General features: G+C 46.4%; 1 protein-coding gene and 1 long non-coding RNA gene across 6 annotated transcripts in view; one reads left to right on the forward strand and one right to left on the reverse strand.

Moving 5' to 3' along the window:
* Positions 1-27013, reverse strand: part of DYSF (dysferlin) — a 515016-nt gene that overhangs the window by 47061 nt on the left and 440942 nt on the right. For 4 of the 5 annotated variants that reach the window (XM_063925289.1, XM_063925290.1, XM_063925278.1 and 1 more), the window contains 3 exons: positions 19774-19913; positions 16081-16169; positions 15044-15139 (listed from right to left, as the gene is read on the reverse strand). In XM_063925289.1, the coding sequence (XP_063781359.1) occupies positions 15044-15139; positions 16081-16169; positions 19774-19913 (325 nt within the window). The remainder of the gene's footprint in view (positions 1-15043; positions 15140-16080; positions 16170-19773; positions 19914-27013) is intronic. The other variant, XM_063925288.1, reaches the window with a different exon arrangement.
* The window catches only part of LOC134929745 (uncharacterized), a 63365-nt gene that overhangs the window by 3792 nt on the left and 32560 nt on the right, over positions 1-27013 (forward strand). The window lies entirely within an intron of this gene.

Genomic DNA, 27013 nt, shown 5'->3' on the forward strand with positions numbered 1-27013 from the left:
CCCCTCAGCAGTAGGAGGTTTATAGGGTTCCGGTATGAATGGTCGACCATGTTATGGTCGACAGTCATTAGGTCGACCACTATTGGTCGACATTGATATGGTCAACATGGACACATGGTCGACACATGAAAATAATCGCCACATGAAAGGTCGACACATGAAAAGGTCGACATGAGTTTATTTACTTTTTTGGGTGTCGTTTTTTGCGTAAAGTGACTGGGAACCCCTATTAGTGTACCACGTTCGCTCGCCATGCTTCGGGCATGGTGCCTTCGCTTCGCTTGGCACAGATTACCGTTCCAATCGTAGTCCACGTGGATCGTAAAGTATGGAAAAGTTCCCCAAAAGAAAAAAAAGTTAAAAAGCTCATGTCGACCTTTCCATGTGTCGACCTTTCATGTGTCGACCATTTTCATGTGTTGCCCATGTGTCCATGTCGACCATGTCCATGTCGACCAATAGTGGTCAACCTAATGACTGTCGACCATAACATGGTCGACCATGTGAACGGATACCGGTTTATAGATGTATAGAAAATATAACATATATATATATTGTGACAAGAACACTGGGATAGTGTTTGAGGGCAGGTATATTTGTCCCAGGTTCTTGTCTTACATGTTTTAGAAAATGTTAACTTCTAGGAAAAATGCTTTTTGTTTTGTCTGAACCTTTTCAGTTTGCTGTAAAAGCTGGGTAAAGGCTCTGAGAGAGAGATAAGGCGAGTTCTAGACATTGGGCCCAGTTCGGGTCTTTGGCCTCACAGAGGGCTAATCAGGGTTTCAGCTGTGTAAGTGTGTTATAGTGCTGCTAACCTGATTAGTATGGGCAGACTGCCTGGGAAGGCTGAGGGATCTGTGTGTGAGAGACACGCTTTCTGATGCAAGTAAGCTATACAGTATGTACTGAAGAACTCTGTGTTTTGTTTAGTGACAGTTAGGAATATCTTATGTTTAGTTAGTGCCGGACAGGCAAGGTATTTTTATTTTGGGGTTTGTTTTATTTTCTGTTTCAATAAAACTGGCCGGGGTCAGTTGTACCAGAAACTGGACTTGTGTTGTTCCTCAGCTGCTGCGTGCTACCATATTCCCCAGGAAAAGGCGCCTTGCACCCCTACAGTGTTACAACTTGGTGGAGAATGCGAGCAACCCCGTTCTGCGCATAAGTGAAAGCAGCAGCTTTGTGAGGCCTGCAGAAAACGGTGGTTTATGCAGATACAGCCCAGTGTGAAGTTACTGAGACTCACCCCTGAGGGTTTGATATATGTCTTGGGTGAAAGCAGCTACAAAGCCGCCTGAAAAATCTGTCGACATGGAGGATCTGCTTAAAGCCTTGCTGCAAGCTACAGCGGCTCAGCAGGAGGCCAACCGACAGCAGCAGGTGGCAATGGAGGAAAATAGGAGACAGCAGCAGGTGGCTATTGACGAACTTTACCGGCAACAGCGTCAGGATAGAGAGGCCTTAACAGAAGTGGTGCAGAGCCTTGCAGCCCGGATTGGAGATGTGGCCGTCAGTGCTCCGACCAGCTCTAGTTCTATACGGGCCAGTCACTTCTTGCAGAAAATGACAGAGGCTGACGATGTGGAGGCCTACTTGACCACGTTTGAAAGGACTGCAGAGCGTGAGAACTGGCCAAAAGCACAGTGGGCCAGTCTGCTGGCACCTTTTCTGTCAGGTGAGCCCCAAAAAGCGTACTTTGATTTAAGCCCTGCTGAGGCTCGGGACTATGATAAACTAAAGACTGAGATCCTGACCCGCCTGGGAGTCACGCTGTCAGTACGAGCACAACGGGTGCACCGTTGGGTGTACGCCATGGAGAAGCCTCCGCGCTCTCAGATGCACGACCTTATTCAGCTAACAAAAAAATGGCTACAGCCAGAGACATTAACTGGTCCCCAGATGGTTGAAAGAGTCGTCATGGACCGCTACTTGAGATCTTTGCCCATGGTCCTGCGCAAGTGGGTGAGCCATGGAAACCCGGGTACTGCTGACCAATTAGTAGACATGGTAGAGCGGTATTTGGCAGCAGAGGAACTACTGATGACCACCCAGCAACCCATAGATCCTCGACAGCGCCCTTCAGTAAAGACTGGTAAGACTGTTCCGTGGGAAAACGTTGCTGGGCGGTTAAGAGAACGCAAGGCTGGAGAGACTGTAAACACTGGCCCTGGAGACAGGCCAATGGGGCTAGAACAGTCTATGTTGCCCAAACGGGTTGATAATCGTGTGGTTAAATGTTTTAGATGTGGTATGCCAGGTCATGTTGTTGCCAATTGCCCAGTCATGCAAGAACCCATGCAATGTGATGCTGCCTTTGAATGTCGCAGAATGTCTTTCTTTGCTAGGTTAGCCTGTACTGTGGTACCTTCACCTGAGCTGGAAAAACAAATGTGTGATGTGTTCTTAGAGGGTAACCGGGTAGAGGCCTTGCTAGATTCAGGAAGTTTAGTTACCCTCGTGAAAGCTGGGTTAGTGAACCCCTTAAAGGTCCAGCAAATACCTATTGGGGTAACTTGCATACATGGGGATACCCAACATTATGCCACTGCTGAGGTGAATATAGAAACTTGTTGTGGGTCAGCAATGGTTAAAGTGGGACTGGTCCCTACCTTGGTGCATGAGGCCATAATAGGGAGGGATTTTCCTCATTTTTGGAAACTGTGGGAATCACGGTTATCAACAGATGTGAGAAGTAAAAAGCCAGTTGATAATACCGGTGATTTTATGGATGTACGTGGGTCTTCGGAACTTTCTGGCCCTTTGCCTTTTGCTAGTTTGGCTGGGGAAGTGACAGATGGGGAGTCCAGTGAGGACCCTCTTGCCGGGAACAGAGACATAGTAGTTAGAACTGAAAGCGTGCCTGACCTGGAGGTAAAGAAGGATCTGTTTGCGTCTGAACAGTTAAAGGATCCTACCTTAATAAAGGCTAGAGAGAATGTTAAGATTGTTAATGGGGAACCTGTGGTACCAGGTGACAGGGTTACGTATCCCCACATGGCCATCTGTAATGAGCTCTTGTACCACATTGTCAAAAGGGGTGAGGATGTGGTAGAACAGCTGGTAGTTCCCCAGCCTTATCGGAGAACGGTACTAGATTTAGCTCATAGTCACGTTACCGCAGGACATTTAGGGGCAGAAAAAACCACTGAAAGAGTTTTACAAAGGTTCTTTTGGCCAGGGGTTTATAAAGAAGTGTCTGAATATTGTTCTTCCTGTCCTGAATGCCAGTATCATGCCCCTAGACCCCATTTCAGGAGCCCACTAGTTCCCATGCCTATTATAGAGGTCCCGTTTGACAGAATAGCCATGGATCTCGTGGGGCCCTTGTTAAAGTCTGCTCGGGGCCATCAGTATATCCTGGTAATTATGGACTATGCCACTCGATATCCTGAGGCTGTCCCTTTACGCACTATCACAACCAAGGCGATAGCTAAGGAGCTGGTGCAGGTATTTAGTAGAGTGGGAATACCAAAAGAAATTTTGACTGACCAAGGTACTCCATTTATGTCAAGGATCATGAAAGAATTGTGCAAGTTATTTAAGGTCACTCACCTCAGGACGTCCATCTACCATCCCCAAACTGACGGGTTGGTGGAAAGGTTTAATAAAACATTAAAAAGTATGTTAAAAAAGGTTGTTGAGAGAGATGGGAAAAACTGGGATTGTTTGTTGCCCTACTTGTTAATGGCCATCAGAGAAGTTCCTCAGTCCTCTACGGGGTTTTCTCCGTTTGATTTGTTGTATGGTAGACACCCCAGAGGGTTGTTGGATATTGCCAAAGAGACGTGGGAAGGACAGCCCACTCCTTATAGAAGCGTTATTGAGCATGTAACACAAATGCAGGATAGGATTGCAGCCGTGGTACCTGTTGTCAGAGAGCACATGGAACAGGCCCAAAGTGCTCAACAGAGGGTCTATAACCGGAGTGCCAAGATACGGGAATTTGCTCCTGGAGATAGAGTTCTTGTTTTGGTACCCACTGTGGAAAGCAAATTCCTAGCTAAATGGCAGGGTCCATTTGAGATTAGGGAAAAAGTGAATGAGGTTAATTACAAAGTATACCAGCCGGGAAAGAGAAAACCCGAACAGATTTACCATGTTAACTTAATCAAACCCTGGAAAGATAGGTTGTCTCTGTCAGCGGAGCCTTGCCCTTCGGTGTCTTCACCCCGGTTGCTTCCCGCAGTGAAGGTGTCAGAGACATTATCAGCTGATCAGAACAATCAGGTTAAAGAATTTCTCATCCAAAATAGGGAGGTATTTTCAGAGCTGCCTGGCCGAACGACCATAATAAAACATGACATTGTCATAGAACCAGGGGTCAGGGTTCATTTAAAGCCATATAGGATTCCTGAAGCTCAGCGAGAAGCTATTTCTAAGGAAGTTAAAACCATGTTAGAACTTGGAGTCATAGAGGAGTCTAACAGTGAGTGGTCCAGTCCCATAGTGCTCATCCCGAAGCCCGACGGTAGCATACGCTTCTGTAATGACTTTCGTAAGTTAAATGAGGTGTCCAAGTTTGACGCATACCCCATGCCCCGTGTGGATGAGCTTGTAGAAAGGCTGGGAACAGCCAGGTTTCTCACCACATTGGACCTGACCAAAGGTTACTGGCAAATACCTTTATCTGATAGCGCCAAAGAAAAAACAGGTTTTTCGGTTCCGGAGGGGCTGTACCAGTATAAGATGTTACCCTTTGGGTTGCATGGGGCTCCAGCAACCTTTCAACGGGCGATGGATAAAATTTTGAGGCCCCATAGAAAATATGCAGCTGCCTATTTGGATGATGTGGTAATTCACAGTACAGACTGGGGGTCCCATTTGGTTAAAGTACAAGCAGTACTGGACTCAATCAGAGAGGCAGGGTTAACTGCTAACCCAAAGAAGTGCTGCCTCGCAATGGAGGAGGTCAAATACTTGGGCTTCACCATAGGCAGGGGTCTGATTAGGCCCCAATTGAATAAAGTTGATGCTATTCAAAACTGGCCTCGTCCAGTGAATAAAAAACAGGTAAGGGCTTTTTTGGGAATTACTGGGTACTATAGACGGTTTATTCCTAATTTTGCGACCACAGCGGTGCCGTTGTCAGACCTTACCAAAGGGAAGCAGTCAAATGTGGTGAAATGGAACCCTGATGCAGAAAAGGCGTTCCAAGCGTTAAAAGTGGCTTTGTGTTCACAACCGGTGTTGATAACACCAGATTTTTCAAAAGAATTTGTGGTACAGACAGATGCCTCAGAGGTAGGGATAGGTGCTGTGCTGTCCCAAACCAGAGATGGGGACGAACACCCTATCATTTATTTGAGTAGGAAACTCAATGAGCATGAAAAAAGGTATGCCATTGTGGAAAAGGAGGCTTTGGCCATTAAGTGGGCACTAGATACCTTGAGATATTACCTCTTGGGTAGACAATTCAGACTAGTGACAGACCATGCCCCTTTAAAATGGATGTATGTAAATAGAGGCAAGAATGCTCGTGTAACTAGATGGTTTCTAGCGTTGCAGGACTTTAAGTTTACTGTCGAACATAGACCGGGAACACAATGGGCCAACGCAGATGCATTGTCTCGCATCTTCTGTTTGGGGGCTACAAGTGTTCCGGCCCCTAGGTCGAAACAGGGGAGGGGGATATGTGACAAGAACACTGGGATAGTGTTTGAGGGCAGGTATATTTGTCCCAGGTTCTTGTCTTACATGTTTTAGAAAATGTTAACTTCTAGGAAAAATGCTTTTTGTTTTGTCTGAACCTTTTCAGTTTGCTGTAAAAGCTGGGTAAAGGCTCTGAGAGAGAGATAAGGCGAGTTCTAGACATTGGGCCCAGTTCGGGTCTTTGGCCTCACAGAGGGCTAATCAGGGTTTCAGCTGTGTAAGTGTGTTATAGTGCTGCTAACCTGATTAGTATGGGCAGACTGCCTGGGAAGGCTGAGGGATCTGTGTGTGAGAGACACGCTTTCTGATGCAAGTAAGCTATACAGTATGTACTGAAGAACTCTGTGTTTTGTTTAGTGACAGTTAGGAATATCTTATGTTTAGTTAGTGCCGGACAGGCAAGGTATTTTTATTTTGGGGTTTGTTTTATTTTCTGTTTCAATAAAACTGGCCGGGGTCAGTTGTACCAGAAACTGGACTTGTGTTGTTCCTCAGCTGCTGCGTGCTACCATATTCCCCAGGAAAAGGCGCCTTCACCCCTACAGTGTTACAATATATATATATATATATATATATATATATATATATATATATATATATATGTTGTTTAATATTAATCACATTTTCATTCTACTTGTTAAACAGGCTTCTCCAGCTTGCACAGGTGTAGGAGAACTTTCTCCAGAGATAGTAGATACATTTCCAGATGAGAATATTCTGATAATCGCCGGTGGCAACCCCTTGAATGTACAATAAACTCTGTTGCTTAGGAATAAATAAGATTTTACTTACCGATAAATCTATTTCTCATAGTCCGTAGTGGATGCTGGGACTCCGTAAGGACCATGGGGAATAGCGGCTCCGCAGGAGACAGGGCACAAGAATAAAAGCTTTAGGATCAGGTGGTGTGCACTGGCTCCTCCCCCTATGACCCTCCTCCAAGCCTCAGTTAGGATACTGTGCCCGGACGAGCGTACATAATAAGGAAGGATATTGAATCCCGGGTAAGACTCATACCAGCCACACCAATCACACCGTACAACTCGTGATCTGAACCCAGTTAACAGTATGATAACAACGAAGGAGCCTCTGAAAAGATGGCTCACAACAACAATAACCCGATTTTGTTAACAATAACTATGTACAAGTATTGCAGACAATCCGCACTTGGGATGGGCGCCCAGCATCCACTACGGACTATGAGAAATAGATTTATCGGTAAGTAAAATCTTATTTTCTCTGACGTCCTAGTGGATGCTGGGACTCCGTAAGGACCATGGGGATTATACCAAAGCTCCCAAACGGGCGGGAGAGTGCGGATGACTCTGCAGCACCGAATGAGAGAACTCCAGGTCCTCCTCAGCCAGGGTATCAAATTTGTAGAATTTAGCAAACGTGTTTGCCCCTGACCAAGTAGCTGCTCGGCAAAGTTGTAAAGCCGAGACCCCTCGGGCAGCCGCCCAAGATGAGCCCACTTTCCTTGTGGAATGGGCTTTTACAGATTTAAGCTGTGGCAGGCCTGCCACAGAATGTGCAAGTTGAATTGTACTACAAATCCAACGAGCAATAGTCTGCTTAGAAGCAGGAGCACCCAGCTTGTTGGGTGCATACAGGATAAACAGCGAGTCAGACTTTCTGACTCCAGCCGTCCTGGAAACATATATTTTCAGGGCCCTGACAACGTCAAGTAACTTGGAGTCCTCCAAGTCCCTAGTAGCCGCAGGCACCACAATAGGTTGGTTCATGTGAAAAGCAGAAACCACCTTAGGGAGAAATTGAGGACGAGTCCTCAATTCTGCCCTGTCAGAATGAAAAATTAAGTAAGGGCTTTTATATGATAAAGCCGCCAATTCTGACACACGCCTGGCTGAAGCCAGGGCTAACAGCATCGTCACCTTCCATGTGAGATATTTTAAGTCCACAGTGGTGAGTGGTTCAAACCAATGTGACTTAAGGAACCTCAAAACAACATTGAGATCTCAAGGTGCCACTGGAGGCACAAAAGGAGGTTGTATATGCAGTACCCCTTTTACAAATGTCTGAACTTCAGGTACTGAAGCCACTTCTTTCTGGAAGAAAATCGACAGGGCCGAAATTCGAACCTTAATGGACCCTAATTTTAGGCCCATAGACAGTCCTGTTTGCAGGAAATGGAGGAAACGACCCAGTTGAAATTCCTCTGTAGGGGCCTTCTTGGCCTCACACCACGCAACATATTTTCGCCAAATGCGGTGATAATGGTTTGCGGTTACATCCTTCCTGGCTTTGACCAGGGTAGGGATGACTTCATCTGGAATGCCTTTTTCCTTCAGGATCCGGCGTTCAACCGCCATGCCGTCAAACGCAGCCGCGGTAAGTCTTGGAACAGACAAGGCCCCTGCTGGAGCAGGTCCTTTCTTAGAGGTAGAGGCCACGGGTCTTCCGTGAGCATCTCCTGAAGTTCCGGGTACCAAGTCCTTCTTGGCCAATCCGGAACCACGAGTATCGTTCTTACTCCTCTCCTTCTTATGATTCTCAGTACTTTTGGTATGAGAGGCAGAGGAGGGAACACATACACTGACTGGTACACCCACGGTGTCACCAGAGCGTCCACCGCTATTGCCTGAGGGTCCCTTGACCTGGCGCAATATCTGTCTAATTTTTTGTTTAGACGTGACGCCATCATGTCCACCTTTGGTTTTTCCCAACGGTTTACAATCAGGTGGAAGACTTCTGGGTGAAGTCCCCACTCTCCCGGGTGAAGGTCGTGTCTGCTGAGGAAGTCTGCTTCCCAGTTGTCCACTCCCGGAATGAACACTGCTGACAGAGCTATCACATGATTTTCCGCCCAGCGAAGAATCCTTGCAGCCTCTGCCATTGCCCTCCTGCTTCTCGTGCCGCCCTGTCTGTTTACGTGGGCGACTGACGTGATGTTGTCCGATTGGATCAATACCGCCTGACCCTGAAGCAGGGGTTTCGCTTGACTTAGGGCATTGTAAATGGCCCGTAGTTCCAGAATGTTTATATGCAGAGATGTTTCCATGCTTGACCACAAGCCCTGGAAGTTTTTTCCCTGTGTGACTGCTCCCCAGCCTCTCAGGCTTGCATCCGTGGTCACCAGGATCCAATCCTGGATGCCGAATCTGCGGCCCTCTAGAAGATGAGCACTCTGCAACCACCACAGGAGAGACACCCTTGTCTTTGGTGACAGGGTTATCCGCTGCTGCATCTGAAGATGCGAACCGGACCATTTGTCCAGTAGATCCCACTGAAACGTTCTTGCATGGAATCTTCCGAATGGAATTGCTTCGTAAGAAGCCACCATTTTTCCCAGGACCCTCGTGCACTGATGCACTGACACCTGGGCTGGTTTTAGGAGGTTCCTGACTAGCTCGGATAACTCCTTGGCCTTCTTCTCCGGGAGAAAAACCTTCTTCTGGACTGTGTCCAGAATCATTCCTAGGAACAGAAGACGTGTCGTTGGAATCAGCTGCGATTTTGGAATATTTAGGATCCACCCGTGCTGACGTAACACTATCTGAGATAGTGCTACTCCGACTTCTAACTGTTCCCTGGACCTTGCCCTTATCAGGAGATCGTCCAAGTAAGGGATAATTAATACGCCTTTTCTTCGAAGAAGAATCATCATTTCGGCCATTACCTTGGTAAAGACCCGAGGTGCCGTGGACAACCCAAACGGCAGCGTCTGAAACTGATAATGACAGTCTTGTACTACAAACCTGAGATACCCTTGGTGAGAAGGGTAGATTGGGACGTGGAGATAAGCATCTTTGATGTCCAGAGACACCATATAGTCCCCTTCTTCCAGGTTCGCTATCACCGCTCTGAGTGATTCCATCTTGAATTTGAACCTTTTTATGTAAGTGTTCAAGGATTTCAGATTTAAAATTGGTCTCACCGAGCCGTCCGGTTTCGGTACCACAAACAGCGTGGAATAATACCCCTTTCCTTGTTGTAGGAGGGGTACCTTGATTATCACCTGCTGGGAATACAGCTTGTGAATAGCTTCCAGAACTGCCTCCCTGTCGGAGGGAGACTTTGGCAGAGCAGACTTCAGGAACCGGCGAGGGGGAAACGCCTCGAATTCCAGTTTGTACCCCTGCGATACTACCTGTAGAATCCAGGGATCCACTTGCGAGTGAGCCCACTGCGCGTTGAAATTCTTGAGACGGGCCCCCACCAAGCCTGAGTCTGCTTGTAAAGCCCCAGCGTCATGCTGAAGACTTGGCAGAAGCAGGGGAAGGCTTCTGATCCTGGGAAGCGGCTGCATGGTGCAGTCTTTTTCCCCTTCCTCTGCCCCGGGGCAGAAAGGAATGGCCTTTTGCTCGCTTGTATTTATGGGAACGAAAGGACTGAGTTTGAAAAGACGGTGTCTTTTTCTGTTGATGTGAAGTGACCTGGGGTAAGAAGGTGGACTTTCCAGCCGTTGCCGTGGCCACCAGGTCCGAAAGACCAGCCCCAAATAACTCCTCCCCTTTATACGGCAATACTTCCATATGTCGTTTGGAATCCGCATCCCCTGACCACTGACGCGTCCATAACGTTCTTCTGGCAGAGATGGACATAGCACTTACTCTTGATGCCAGGGAGCAAATATCCCTCTGTGCATCACGCATATATAGTAATGCATCCTTCAAATGCTCTATAGTTAACAATATATTGTCCCTATCCAGGGTATCAATATTTTCAGTCAGGGAATCCGACCACGCGACTCCAGCACTGCACATCCAGGCTGAAGCGATTGCTGGTCGCAGTATAACACCAGTATGTGTGTATATACTTTTTAGGATATTTTCCAGCCTTCTATCAGCTGGTTCTTTGAGGGTGGCCGTATCAGGAGACGGTAACGCCACTTGTTTAGATAAACGTGTGAGCGCCTTATCTACCCTAGGGGGTGTTTCCCAACGTGTCCTAACCTCTGATGGGAAAGGATATAGTGCCAATAATTTATTAGAAATTAGCAGTTTTTTGTCGGGAGAAACCCACGCTTTATCACATACCTCATTCAATTCATCTGACTCAGGAAAAACTATTGGTAGTTTTTTCACCCCCCACATAATACCCTTCTCAGTGGTATTTGTAGTGTCAGAAATGTGCAATGCTTCCTTCATTGCCGTGATCATGTAACGTGTGGCCCTACTGGACATTACGTTCGACTCATCACCGTCGACACTAGACTCCGTATCTGTGTCTGTGTCGACCCACTGAGGTAACGGGCGTTTTAGGGCCCCTGACGGTGTCTGAGACGCCTGGACAGGCACTAATTGATTTGCCGGCTGTCTCATGTCGTCAACAGTTTTTTGCAAAGTGTTGACATTATCACTTAATTGTTTGAACACGATCATCCAGTCAGGTGTCGACTCCCTAGGGGGTGACATCACTAACGCAGGCAATTGCTCCGCCTCCACATCATTTTCCTCCTCATACATGTCGACACACACGTACCGACACACAGCACACACACCGGGAATGCTCTGATAGAGGACAGGACCCCACGAGCCCTTTGGAGAGACAGAGGGAGAGTCTGCCAGCACACACCCAGCGCTATATATATATATATATATATATATATATATATATATATATACACAGGGATAACCTTATATAAGTGTTATTCCCTTATAGCTGCTGTTTATATTGTCATTTGCTGCCAATAGTGCCCCCCCTTCTCTTTTTTACCCTGATTCTGAAGCAGGACTGCAGGGGAGAGTCAGGGAGCCGTCCTTCCAGCGGAACTGTGAGGGAAAATGGCGCTTGTGTGCTGAGGAGATAGGCCCCGCCCCTTCACGACGTCCTTATCTCCCGCTTTTTTGTGTAAAAATGGCAGGGGTTAAAATACATCCATATAGCCCAGGAGCTATATGTGATGTATTCTTTTGCCACCTAAGGTATTTGTCATCTATATTGCGTCTCAGGGCGCTCCCCCCCAAGCGCCCTGCACCCTCAGTGACCGGAGTGTGAAGTGTGCTGAGAGCAATGGCGCACAGCTGCGGTGCTGTGCGCTACCTTAGTCTGAAGACAGGATTGTCTTCTGCCGCCGATTTCACCGGACCTCTTCGTCTCTTCTGGCTCTGTAAGGGGGACGGCGGCGCGGCTCCGGTGACCCATCCAGGCTGAACCTGTGATCGTCCCTCTGGAGCTAATGTCCAGTAGCCTAAGAAACCCGATCCACTCTGCACGCAGGTGAGTCCGTTTCTTCTCCCCTTAGTCCCACGATGCAGTGAGCCTGTTGCCAGCAGGACTCACTGAAAATAAAAAAAACCTAAATTAAACTTTTATTCTAAGCAGCTCAGGAGAGCCACCTAGCCTGCACCCTTCTCGTTCGGGCACAAAAATCTAACTAACTGAGGCTTGGAGGAGGGTCATAGGGGGAGGAGCCAGTGCACACCACCTGATCCTAAAGCTTTTATTCTTGTGCCCTGTCTCCTGCGGAGCCGCTATTCCCCATGGTCCTTACGGAGTCCCAGCATCCACTAGGACGTCAGAGAAATGCCAATTCCGCTGGCAGTAGGGAACTTGGCCATTTATTAAGTAGACCTGGGCAGAATAATTTACAGTTTGTCGGCCACACTGCGGCGACCATTGTGTGGGTGTGATTTATAATGCAGTGTAATGTGAAGCACAGTAATAGACCTGAAATACTGGAAGCCATGCACAGTAAGAAACAGAATTTTAAAAGTTTCCAGATTTTTATGTAACACAAGTGTGAAATACAATGTTTAGTGTAACGCTGATAAAAAGTGCAGTATTACTATCCTCCTTCATGACAAAGGACCGAAGCCCCTGTTAAATCTTTTATTACTTTGTCTAATATGATCAGACACCGGTGGAAAAAAAACTAGATTGCAGCCATTTAAGCTGCTGTGACATCACAGGTCTTCCAGTTCTACAAAGCAAATCTGCCAATGTATCACCCAGACTCTCCTCAATTACACACTCGCCGAGCTTATAACAACTCAGCCTGCCGCACAGGAGTGAAATGGAACATGGTGCAACTACTGTATCTAATCACATATAAACACACCATTTATTTCAGGTTCATTAGTCAGCACAGTAATAAACAACCTATGAATTTAACCTGTGTCAAAGAACGGCCCGATTTGCTCATTAAATCAGAGCAACAGTTTTGTCCTTAACCAATGGTTCTAATATGTGTTGGTGTCAATAAAGACAATGGGCCTAATTCTGAGTTGATCGCAGCAGGAATTTTTTTCGCAGTTGGGCAAAACCATGTGCACTGCAGGGGAGGCAGATATAACATGTGCAGAGAGAGTTAGATTTGGGTGGGGTGAGTTCAATCTGCAATCTAAATTGCAGTGTAAAAATAAAGCAGCCAGTATTTACCATGCACAGAAATAAAATAACCCACCCAAATCTAACTCTCTCTGCACATGTTATATCTGCCTCCCCTGCAGTGCACATGGTTTTGCCCAACTGCTAAAAAATATCCTGCTGCGATCAACTTGGAATTACCCCCAATAAGTAGAACTAAACGAAGGCTCAATCACACGGGAACTTCCCCGCATTGCCCATTTATCTGGGTCCGCTCCTGTCTGTCTGGTTTTGAACCCAGCAGAATGTCAGATGGGACAGCAAAACGAAACACAGGGAGGAGTAGAATGATATTTGGGACAATACACAGAGAATACAATATGAAACAAAGAAGACTTTTGTACTGTATTACAGACAGTGCATCCGGAAAGTATTCACAGCGCTTCACTTTTCCACATTTTTTTATGTTAAAGCCTTATTCCAAAATGGAATACATTTATTTTTTCCCTCAAAATTCTACACACAATACCCCATAATGACAACATGAATTGTCTGTTGACCTCCGAGACAGGATTGTTTTAAGGCACAAATCTGGGGAAGGCTACAGAAAAATATCTGCTGCTTTGAAGATCCCAATGAGCACAGTGGCCTCCATCATCCATAAATGGAAGAAGTTCGGAACCACCAGGACTCTTCCTAGAGCTGGCTGGCCATCTATACTGAGCGATCGGCGGAGAAGGACCCTAGTCAGGGAGGTGACCAAGAACCCGATGGTCACTCTGTCAGAGCTACAGCATTCCTCTATGGAGAGAGGAGAACCTTCCAGAAGGACAACCATCTCTGCAACAATCCACCAATCAGACCTGTATGGTACAGTGGCCAGACGGAAGCGACTCCTTAGTAAAAAGCACATGGCAGCCACCTGGAGTTTGCCAAAATGCACCTGAAGGACTCTCAGACCATGAGAAACAAAATTCTCTGGTCTGATGAGACAAAGATTGAAATCTTTGGTGTGAATGCCAGGCGTCATGTTTGGAGGAAACGAGGCACCGCTCATCACCAGGCTAATACCATCCGTACAGTGAAGCATGGTGGTGGCAGCATCATGCTGTAGGGATGTTTTTCAGTGGCAGGAACTGGGAGACTAGTCAGGATAGACGGAAAGATGAAAGCAGCAATGTACAGACACATCCTGGGTGAAAACCTGCTACAGAGCGCTCTTGACCTTAGACTGGGGAGACGGTTCATCTTTCAGCAGGACAATGACCCTAAGCACACAGCCAAGATATCAAAGGAGTGGCTTCAGGACAACTCTGTGAATGTCCTTGAGTGGCCCAGCCAGAGCCCAGACTTGAATCCTAATGAATATCTCTGGAGAGATCTGAAAATGGCTGTGCACCGACGATTCCCATCCAACCTGATGGAACTTGAGAGGTGCTGCAAAGTGGAATGGGCGAAACTGCCCAAAGATAGGTGTGCCAAGCTTGTGGCATCATATTCAAAAAGACTTGAAGCTGTAATTGCTGCCAAAGGTGCATCAACAAAGTATTGAGTAAAGGCTGTGAAAACTTATGTACATGTGATTTCTTAGTTTTTTATTTTAATAAATTTGCAAAAATGTGTGTAGAATTTTATAGGAAAGATTAATTTATTACATTTTGGAATAAGGCTGTAACATAACAAAATGTGGAAAAAGTGAAGCGCTGTGAATACTTTCCAGATACACTGTATCTTGCCTATGCTATATTCTTCATTACCCCTATGTACATCAGCGAGTATTTTCCTTGTCTCCCCATCATTTTGCAAGCCTAGACAGATAAACAGAACTGAACTGCGGCTGAACATTCTTTGCAGACATAGAGGTATTGGGGCCTATGAAGCTGTACCTTATATTGAGGGGGAGGTATCCTAAGCCTTGGAGAGAGAGAGAAAGTGGAGAGAGATAAAGTACCAACTAACTGAAATTTTACAGGCTGTGTTTGAAAAAATGACAGAAGCTGATTGGTTGGTACTTTATCTCTCTACTGTCTATCGCTCTCCCCCTGTGTGTGGTAGAGTGGGGGTCTCACACGAGGTATGATAGTGATGTGGCTCCTCCTCTGATACTGTAATATCCTCTCACCTCTTTACATAAATATCACTCATCTTCTCGCCTGTGATGGAGACGTCATCCAAGATGACATCTCTTGTGTTCCAGATGATGCAGCGCAAGTAGAACCTGAACAACAGAGAATAAATCGTTATAATTTCCCAGGATTCGGTGGCTGACAGAGCTATTATATCACCTGTGCTACTGGGGTATCAGTGTCATTACTGGTCCATAGGCCCATAAACTGGCACCTGGCAGAGGGGACTGATGTTATTCCCAGAACTAGTGGGCTGATACGGAATGCAGAGAGAATGATAGCATGATATGCCCAATTCCCTGCACCCTGTGTTACAGTCTGGGTGTAGCCACCATGCGTACATATCCCGGGAATGGAACTGAGGCCGTTATACCTGGAAGGGTCTCTGGATAATCCAAAGGGATTATAAATCAAAACCATATAGGAATGATACTACGTGCTCTTATTGGAGATGTGGTAAGACTAAATGGGTCATTATGTGATCAGCCAATCAGAGCAGCTTGTGTCTGACTGGAATGTGGGAAACAGTCGCACAGAGAACCCTATGCGGTCAATTAAATGAATTCATGTACACGGTGGCTCTGCAATGGATCAATAATACAGACTGGGAGAGATTTATCGTTAGGTCCTAGCTTTCTGCCTTTATGATCACTGAAAATATTGTGATCGCCACCTCCAAGGCCCTGGATACTTCTGGGATTTTACTGCAGGCAGGACTGGACTACAAACCACTCTGGAGCACAAGCGTGTACACTCCAAAATCACCATTTTATTACACTGGGTGCACATTAGGAAGACAGGGATGTGACATGAGGGGGCCCCAGAGATCGCCGCCTCGGTTTACTCATCCAATGCTAGGGGATGTCACAATGTTTTTAATTTAATGTCCACCATAACAACTCTCATTGACAGCAGCTGTCTGAGGTCACCATGGATTGCAGGCAGTTGTGGCAGCATCATGATTTCCTAACAATATGTCCTTGGACCAGCCACTTGGGTACACTTGCTGTAAATCATGTTGCATATCTCTCACCTTTTAGCCTTTCTTGGTGTTATATTAAACGGTGGGCCGGGGGTTCCCAGGGACTTCGGAAATAAATCTACCCACATCTGCAGCTTTCCCTAAAAACAAAAAGTGCTTATTAGAATACATCGCTCCTCAACTGAGAACCCTGACTGGGAAGCGCTGTATTTTTGTTGTTTGTATATATGTATTATTGGAGAGGGTGATCTCCATTTTGGAAAACTGCGGCATCTTGTGATTGGCGCACAGGATATACACTGTACATTTTTTTTATTGTCTTAGAACAAGAGAACTGATGTTAGTACAAAATGGGCGCCATAGTGAGGACAACTGAGGCTGACACTGTGGGGGTTATTAAGACACTAAATAAAAATGGCTGACACTGGGGGGGTTATTAAGACACTAAATAAAAATGGCTGACACTGGGGGGGTTATTAAGACACTAAATAAAAATGGCTGACACTGGTTGGGTTATTAAGACACTACAAAAAAATGGCTGACACTGGGGTGGGGGGGGGTTATTAAGACACTAAATTAAAATGTCTGACACAGGTGGGGTATTTGAGCCACTAAATAAAAACGGTTGACACTGGGGAGGTAATTAAGACAATAAGGGTTATTAAATCACTAAATAAAAATGTCTGACATTGTGGGGGTTATTAAGACACTACATAAAAATGGCTGACACTGGGGGGTTATTAAGACACTAAATAAAAATGGCTGACACTGGGGGGTTATTAAGACACTAAATAAAAATGGCTGACAATGGGGGGGGGGGTTGGGGTGTTATTAAGACACTAAAGAAAAATGTCTGACACTGGTGGGGTATTTAAATCACTAAATAATAATGGCTGAGATTTTGGGGGTAACTGAGTCCCTAAATAAAAAACAACACTTTGGAGACTAATACGGCACTGAATAAAAGTGTCTGACACTGGTGGGGATTGAGTCATTAAATAAAAATGCCTGACACTGAGAGGGCAATTGAGGCACTAAATATAAATGTCTGACACTATGGGGGTGATTCCGAGTTGTTCGCTCGCTAGCTGCTTTTAGCAGCATTCCACACGCTAGGCCGCCGCCTACTGGGAGTGTATCTTAGCATAGCAGAATTGCGAACGAAAGCTTCGCTAATTTTCTCTTAACGATTAACTCGCAGTTTCTGAGTAGCTCCAGACTTACTCAGCCATTGCGACCAGCTCAGTCCTTTTCGTTCCTGGTTTGACGCCACAAACACACCCAGTGTTTGCCCAGCCACTCCCCCATTTCTCCAGACACTCCCGCGTTTTGGAACTCGAACGCCTGCGTTTTTCCGCACACTCCCATAAAATGGTTAGTTTCCGCCCAGAAACACCCACTTCCTGTCAATCACACTACGATCACCACAGCGACGAAAAAGCTTTGTTATGCAGTGAGTAAAATACCTAACTTTTGTGTAAAATAACTAAGCGCATGCGCTCTGTGAACATTGACCATGCGCAGTTAGCAGATAATCGCAGTATAGCGAAAATCGGCAACGAGCGAACAACTCGGAATGACTCCCTATGTGGCAACTAAGTAATTAATATCTTCACTGAAAATAGAGCTCACTATGGGGGTAATTCCAAGTTGATCGCAGCAGGATTTTTGTTAGCAATTGGGCAAAACCATGTGCACGGCAGGGGAGGCAGATATAACATGTGCAGAGAGAGTTAGATTTGGGTGTGGTGAGTTCAATCTGCAATCTAAATTGCAGTGTAAAAATAAAGCAGCCAGTATTTACCCTGCACAGAAATAAAATAACCCACCCAAATCTATCTCTCTCTGCACATGTTATATCTGCCTCCCCTGCAGTGCACATGGGCCCTCATTCCGAGTTGATCGGTCGCAAGGCGAATTTAGCAGAGTTACACACGCTAAGCCGCCGCCTACTGGGAGTGTATCTTAGCATCTTAAATTTGCGACCGAAGTATTCGCAATATTGCGATCACAAACTACTTTGCAGTTTTAGAGTAGCTCCACACTTACTCTGCCTGTGCGATCAGTTCAGTGCTTGTCGTACCTGGTTTGACGTCCTAAACACACCCAGCGTTCGCTCAGACACTCCCCCGTTTCTCCGGCCACTCCTGCGTTTTTTCCGGAAACGGTAGCGTTTTCATCCACACGCCCATAAAACGCTGTGTTTCCGCCCAGTAACACCCATTTCCTGTCAATCACACTACGATCGCCGGAGCGATGAAAAAGCCGTGAGTAAAAATCCTTTCTTCATTGTTAAATTACTTGGCGCAGTCGCAGTGCGAACATTGCGCATGCGTACTAAGCGGATTTTCACTGCGATGCGATGAAAAAGAACGAGCGAACGACTCGGAATGAGGGCCGTGGTTTTGCCCAATTGCTAACAAAAATCCTGCTGTGATCAACTTGGAATTACCCCCTATGAGGCCCGACAGTTGGACACATTCACACCATGTACACACCTAAGGAAGGATACACTCCGGAAAAAGTGTACTTGTGTACATATGTTCCATTGGACGCATCTAAAGATACATACTGCTCAAATACAGCAGCATTATCCCAAGACGCCCTTACTGTACTTTGCCCCTTCCTTCCTCTTCAAATATAAGAGTAACACAGGGACTCCCAACTACGATCCTCAGGCCACATTAACAGCCAAGGTTTTAAGGATATCCTTACTTGAGGACAGGTGACCTCAGTTATTCGGGTCTGGGACTCCAGGTCGACAACAAAAAGGTCGACACACCTTAGGCCGACACCAATTGGTCGACACACCTTAGGTCGACATGGACAAAAGGTCGACATGGACAAAAGGTCGACAGGACCAAGGTCGACATGGAAAAAGGTCGACATGAGTTTTTTATGGGTTTTTTGGTGTCGTTTTCTTCGGAGAGTGACCGGGAACCCCAATTAGTGCACCGCGTCCCCTCGCATGCGTCCCCTCGGGCATGGTGCCTTCGCTCCGCTTGGCACAGATTACCGTTCCAATCGTAGTCCACGTGGATCGTTAAGTATGAAAAGGTTCCAAAAAAGAAAAAAATTGTGAAAAACTCATGTCGACCTTTTTCCACGTCGACCTTGTCCCTGTCGACCTTTTGTCCATGTCGGCCTTTTGTCCATGTCGACCTAATGTGTGTCGACCAATTGGCGTCGACCTAAGGTGTGTCGACCTTTTTGTTGTCGACCTGGAGTCCGGATACCAGTTATTCTGCATTAACCATCTGTGCTTAAGCATGGATATCCTTACAACCTGGACTGTTAGTGTGAAGCCCGAGGTTGGGAAACACTGTTATATACTGTATGTGTAATAACTTCCTTACAGAGGTTTTATGAACACAGAAACATGAAGCACCTTCGGATAACACTTCTACAATGGATAAATAAATTAAAATATATAAAGAAAAATAAAGCTTCTTGACCCAATAACACATACTGGCTCTTCCTTACATAAGGGAACACCCGAGCCTTGGAGAAAAATGGCAAAACAGTTGGTTAATACATAAGGAAATGTAATAAACTTACAGGTGCTTAAAAAATGTTTCGGATCCGGCGTTCCGCCAGCGCACCTGTCGTGACCTTCACGTACAGAGTCTCCTCATGCCATTATTTGTAGGCAGCTTCGCCTTTGATCTTAGTAATATGGCTACATATGGGACTACTCAGTATGCCTGCTGCCACTTTACTGTGCATGTAATAAAATGCCCATACCTGTTCTATATCGGGCTGCAGGGGACTGTACAGCGCTCTCGTCTCAACGTGTTCGCCCACAAGGCCCTGTTTATGCAGCACGTACAGAGCGAGCCGCTCCTCAGGGGGTCCCAGGTGCGGGTTAGGGAATTTACTGTCTTCTGTCAGAGAAAAACAAGTCACAAAAAGCAAAGTGAACTCAGCTGCGCTGCTCAAAGTCTATGCACATTGATTGCACCGAAATGTATTTCCTCAGATTTGACCCTTTAATGACCACAGGAATGTTTCACCTCTCTGACCAGTTTTTCGAACATGAGGGTCAACAAGTGCACCATGTACAATGGCAGATTTGTGCTGTTGCCATAATATAAAATTCCAAGTAGGCAATTTGGAATGCAAGAATGAAATTTGTGGGTTTTTACACTAACACACCTTTATTTAAATTAGTAAGCATGGATGGTCGGTAATGGTACTGTATCCAGAGGCAGCTTACGTCTTATTTTTTTATATCTACTTTCTGCTACTAAGCAACAAATAACAGCGCAACAAGTTCACACAAAAAAAAAAAAATCACAATGGCATTACACAGTGGCGGAACTAGCGAACGGTGGGCCCAGGTGCGACAAAATGCTTTGACCCCTTCCCTTCCCATCCAAGTCCACCCCCTCACCCCTGGAAAGGATCTGGTGAAGGGGACCTGCTCAGGGCCAGACATTTTAGCATTGTGTGCAAGAAACTGCATCAGAGCCCCACCCCTATATGTAAAACAGGGGCCTTAGGCACGCGCAAAAAATATAGGGGCGTGGCTTTGTGGGGAAGGGGTGTGGCCACAAAATAGTACAAATTCATATAACGGTGCACAGTAGTCTCCATTGTTCAAATTACGCCGCACAGTAACACCACTACACCAGGTAGAGCCCCTTTTACACCTTACGGCAGACAGCGTCCCCCTTTTTACACATTACGGCAGACAGCGCCCCCCCTTTTACACATTACGGCAGACAGTGTCCCCTTTTTACACATTACGGCAGACAGCATCCCCTTTTTACACATTAAGGCAGACAGCATCCCCTTTTTACACATTAAGGCAGACAGCATCCCCTTTTTTACACATAACGGCAGACAGTGACCCCTTTTTACACATTACGGCAGACAGCGTCCCCCTTTTTACACATTACGGCAGACAGCGTCCCCCTTTTTACACATTATGGCAGACAGCGTCCCCCTTTTTACACATTATAGCAGACAGCTTCTCCCTTTTTACACATTAAGGCAGGAAAGAAAGAAAGAAAGAAAGAAAGAAAGAAAGAAAGAAAGAAAGAAAGAAAGAAAGAAAGAAAGAAAGAAAGAAAGAAAGAATTATACTTACTCTCTCTGCTGGCAGTCAGGCTCCTCGGTGCAGCTTCTTGCAGAGATCCCGTGCAGGAGAGAAGGAGGAGGAGGGTGGTGGAGGAGGGAGCCGCAGCAGCGCTGTGTAGTTGGTGGAGGCGCTGCTGCAGCTGTCCCTGTCCTTCACCATAGGCTGTTCGCCGCCGCTGTGATGTGCTTCCCAGCATTCACAGCGTTACAGTGGACCCTTTCTTGTACGTGTGATACCTGCTCGTTTTAAACCGTGGGTTTAATTTACAGTATGTACTACAGTAAATGTGAAGGGAGATATCCTGGACCCTATTTTTATGGACAGATAAGCTTCTATATCATTTGTTTCTTGTACGTGCGATACCTATTTGTTTTAAACCGTGGATATATTTTATGTACTTAATTAAATGTGAAAAATGATCTTTCAACTACGCTATTGTGGAGTGTGATATTCTGGGAGTATTTCCATTTAACACTCACTAAGTAGAAAAATGCTATAAGTACATATAGGTTTAAACGGTACACACTATTGGTTGTTTCTTTTTCTCTTTTGCATATTACTGTGATGATATTGGTCTGAGGACCGAAGATTCTTATCTGAGATAAGCGCTTGTCCCATTTTTTAATATCACCAATTCACTAAATCTCATTCTATGTCCCCACCGTCATTTTCTGGGAATTATTAGGCGCTCATTACTTCCATTTTTTACATATACACTGCTCAAAAAAATAAAGGGAACACTAAAATAACACATCCTAGATCTGAATGAATGAAATATTCTTATTAAATACTTTGTTCTTTACATAGTTGAATGTGCTGACACCAAAATCGCACAAAAATTATCAATGGAAATCAAATTTATTAATCCATGGAGGTCTGGATTTGGAGTCACTCTCAAAATTAAAGTGGAAAAACACACTACAGGCTGATCCATGTAATGTCCTTAAAACAAGTCAAAATGAGGCTCAGTAGTGTGTGTGGCCTCCACGTGCCTGTATGACCTCCCTACAATGCCTGGGCATGCTCCTGATGAGGTGGTGGATGAGGGATCTCCTCCCAGACCTGGACTAAAGTATCCGCCAACTCCTGGACAGTCTGTGGTGCAACGTGGCGTTGGTGGATGGAGCGAGACATGATGTCCCAGATGTGCTCAATTGGATTCAGGTCTGGGGATCGGGTGGTCCAGTCCATAGCATCAATGCCTTCATCTTGCAGGAACTGCTGACACACTCCAGCCACATGAGGTCTAGCATTGTCTTGCATTAGGAGGAACCCAGGGCCAACCGCACCAGCATATGGTCTCACAAGGGGTCTGAGGATCTCATCTCGGTACCTAATGGCAGTCAGGCTACCACTGGCGAGCACATGGAGGGCTGTGCGGCCCCCCAAAGAAATGCCACCCCACACCATTACTGACCCACTGCCAAACCGGTCATGCTAGAGGATGTTGCAGGCAGCAGAACGTTCTCCTTGGCGTCTCCAGACTCTGTCACGTCTGTCACATGTGCTCAGTGAGAACCTGCTTTCATCTGTGAAGAGCACAGGGCGCCAGTGCCGAATTTGCCAATCTTGGTGTTCTCTGGCAAATGCCAAATGTCCTGCACGGTGTTGGGCTGTAAGCACAACCCCCACCTGTGGATGTTGGGCCCTCATACCACCCTCATGGAGTCTGTTTCTGATCGTTTGAGTAGACACATGCACATTTGTGGCTTGCCGGAGGCCATTTTGCAGGGCTCTGGCAGTGCTCCTCCTGTTCCTCCTTGCACAAAGGCAGAGGTAGCGGTCCTGCTGCTGGGTTGTTGCCCTCCTACAGACTCCTCCATGTCTCCTGATGTACTGGCCTGTCTCCTGGTAGCGCATCCATGCTCTGGACACTATGCTGACAGACACAGCAAACCTTCTTGCCACAGCCCGCATTGATGTGCCATCCTGGATGAGCTGCACTACCTGAGCCACTTGTGTGGGTTGTAGACTCCATCTCATGCTACCCCTAGAGTAAAAGCACCGCCAGCTTTCAAAAGTAGTGATGAGCGGGTTCGGTTCCTCGTAAACCGAACCCACCCGAACTATTTTACACGGGTCCGAGGCATACTAGGATTCTCCCGTATGGCTCGGTTAATCCGAGCGCGCCCGAACGTCAGCATCCCGCTGTCGGATTCTCGCGAGATTCGGATTCTATATAAGCAACCGCGCGTCGCCGCCATTTTCACTCGTGCATTGGAAATGTTAGGGAGAGGACGTGGCTGGCGTCCTCTCCGTTTACTAATAATATTTGTGACTGTGCTTATTTGTCCAGAGTTTTGCTGACAGTGACCACCAGTATACGTTGTCTGCCTGAAAAACACTCCATATCTGTGCTCAGTGTGCTGCTTATATCTGTGCTCACACTGCTTAATTGTGGGCACTGGGGATCACCAGTATATTATATAGGAGGAGTACAGTGCAGAGTTTTGCTGACCAGTGACCACCAGTATATGTTGTCTGCCTGAAAAACACTCCATATCTGTGCTCAGTGTGCTGCATATATCTGTGCTCACACTGCTTAATTGTGGGCACTGGGGACCACCAGTATATTATATAGGAGGAGTACAGTGCAGAGTTTTGCTGACCAGTGACCACCAGTATACGTTGTCTGCCTGAAAAACACTCCATATCTGTGCTCAGTGTGCTGCATATATCTGTGCTCAGTGTGCTGCATATATCTGTGCTCACACTGCTTAATTGTGGGCACTGGGGACCACCAGTATATTATATAGGAGGAGTACAGTGCAGAGTTTTGCTGACCAGTGACCACCAGTATACGTTGTCTGCCTGAAAAACACTCCATATCTTTGCTCAGTGTGCTGCATATATCTGTGCTCACACTGCTTAATTGTGGGCACTGGGGAGCAGCTGTATTATATAGGAGGAGTACAGTGCAGAATTGTGCTGACCAGTGACCACCAGTATACGTTGTCTGCCTAAAAAACACTCCATATCTGTGCTCAGTGTGCTGCATATATCTGTGCTCACACTGCTTAATTGTGGGCACTGGGGACCACCAGTATATTATATAGGAGGAGTACAGTGCAGAGTTTTGCTGACCAGTGACCACCAGTATACGTTGTCTGCCTGAAAAACACTCCATATCTGTGCTCAGTGTGCTGCATATATCTGTGCTCACACTGCTTAATTGTGGGCACTGGGGACCACCAGTATATTATATAGGAGGAGTACAGTGCAGAGTTTTGCTGACCAGTGACCACCAGTATACGTTGTCTGCCTGAAAAATACTCCATATCTGTGCTCAGTGTGCTGCATATATCTGTGCTCACACTGCTTAATTGTGGGCACTGGGGACCACCAGTATATTATATAGGAGGAGTACAGTGCAGAGTTTTGCTGACCAGTGACCACCAGTATACGTTGTCTGCCTGAAAAACACTCCATATCTGTGCTCAGTGTGCTGCATATATCTGTGCTCACACTGCTTTATTGTGGGCACTGGGGACCACCAATATATTATATAGGAGGAGTACAGTGCAGAGTTTTGCTGACAGTGACCACCAGTATATATAGCAGTATGGTACGGAAGGCCACTGCTCTACCTACCTCTGTATTGTCAAGTATACTATCCATCCATACCTGTGGTGCATTTCAGTTGTGCGCAGTATATATAGTAGTAGGCCATTGCTATTGATATATTACCGGCATATAATTCCACACATTAAAAAATAGAGAACAAAAATGTGGAGGGTAAAATAGGGAAAGATCAAGATCCACTTCCACCTCGTGCTGAAGCTGCTGCCACTAGTCATGGCCGAGACGATGAAATGCCATCAACGTCGTCTGCCAAAGCCGATGTCCAATGTCATAGTAGAGTGCATGTAAAATCCAAAAAACAAAAGTTCAGCAAAATGACCCAAAAATCAAAATTGAAAGCGTCTGATGAGAAGCGTAAACTTGCCAATATGCCATTTACGACACGGAGTGGCAAGGAACGGCTGAGGCCCTGGCCTATGTTCATGGCTAGTGGTTCAGCTTCACATGAGGATGGAAGCACTCATCCTCTCTCTCGCTAGAAAAATGAAAAGACTTAAGCTGGCAAAAGCACAGCAAATAACTGTGTGTTCTTCTAAATCACAAAACCCCAAGGAGAGTCCAATTGTGTCGGTTGCGATGCCTGACCTTCCCAACACTGGACGGGAAGAGTTTGCGCCTTCCACCATTTGTACGCCCCCTGCAAGTGCTGGAGGAGCACCCGCAGTCCAGTTCCTGATAGTCAAATTGAAGCTGTCACTGTTGAAGTACACCAGGATGAGGATATGGGTGTTGCTGGCGCTGAGGAGGAAATTGACAAGGAGGATTCTGATGGTGAGGTGGTTTGTTTAAGTCAGGCACCCGGGGAGACACCTGTTGTCCGTGGGACGAATATGGCCATTGACATGCCTGGTCAAAATACAAAAAAAATCACCTCTTCGGTGTGGAATTATTTCAACACAAATGCGGACAACAGGTGTCAAGCCGTGTGTTGCCTTTGTCAAGCTGTAATAAGTAGAGGTAAGGACGTTAACCACCTCGGAACATCCTCCCTTATACGTCACCTCCAGCGCATTCATCATAAGTCAGTGACAAGTTCAAAAACTTTGGATGACAGCGGAAGCAGTCCACTGACCACTAAATCCCTTCCTCTTGTAACCAAGCTCCTGCAAACCACACCACCAACTCGCTCAGTGTCAATTTCCACCTTACACAGGAAAGCCAATAGTCCTGCAGGCCATGTCACTGGCAATTCTGACGAGTCCTCTCCTGCCTGGGATTCCTCCGATGCATCCTTGAGTGTAACGCCTACTGTTGCTGGCGCTGCTGTTGTTGCTGCTGGGAGTCGATCGGCATCCCAGAGGGGAAGTTGGAAGACCACTTGTACTACCTCCAGTAAGCAATTGACTGTCCAACAGTCCTTTGCGAGGAAGATGAAATATCACAGCAGTCATCCTGCTGCAAAGCGGATAACTCAGGTCTTGTCAGCCTGGGTGGTGAGAAACGTGGTTCCGGTATCCACCGTTAATTCAGAGGCAACTAGAGACTTGATTGAGGTACTGTGTCCCCGTTACCAAATACCATCTAGATTCCATTTCTCTAGGCAGGCGATACCGAAAATGTACACAGACCTCAGAAAAAGAGTCACCAGTGTCCTAAAAAATGCAGTTGTACCCAATGTCCACTTAATCACGAACATGTGGACAAGTGGAGTAGGGCAGACTCAGGACTATATGACTGTGAACAGACAGGGCCCCTGTTGCAACAGGTCCTGTCTGAGAGGCAGAGGCCACGGGTCCTCTGAGAGCAACTCTTGCAGTTCTGGGTACCAAGTTCTTCTTGGCCAATCCGGAACAATGAGTATTGGCCCTCATTCCGAGTTGTTCGCTCGCAAGCTGCTTTTAGCAGCTTTGCACACGCTAAGCCGCCGCCTACTGGGAGTGAATCTTAGCTTATCAAAATTGCGACCGACGGATTTGCAATATTGCGATTATACCTCTCTTATCAGTTTCTGAGTAGCTCCAGACTTACTCGACATCTGCGATCAGTTCAGTGCTTGTCGTTCCTGGTTTGACGTCACAAACACACCCAGCGTTCGTCCAGACACTCCTCCGTTTCTCCGGCCACTCCTGCGTTTTTCCCAGAAACGGTAGCGTTTTTTCGCACACACCCATAAAACGTCCAGTTTCCGCCCAGAAACATCCACTTCCTGTCAATCACATTATGATCACCAGAACGAAGAAAAAAACGTGAGTAAAATACCTAACTGCATAGCAAATTTACTTGGCGCAGTCGCAGTGCGGACATTGCGCATGCGCAGTTAGCAGAAAATCGCTGCAATGCGAAGAAAAATACAGAGCGAACAACTCGGAATGACCACCA

This window comes from Pseudophryne corroboree, chromosome 1 (assembly GCF_028390025.1).
Source record: "Pseudophryne corroboree isolate aPseCor3 chromosome 1, aPseCor3.hap2, whole genome shotgun sequence".
Taxonomy (NCBI): Eukaryota; Metazoa; Chordata; class Amphibia; order Anura; family Myobatrachidae; genus Pseudophryne; species Pseudophryne corroboree.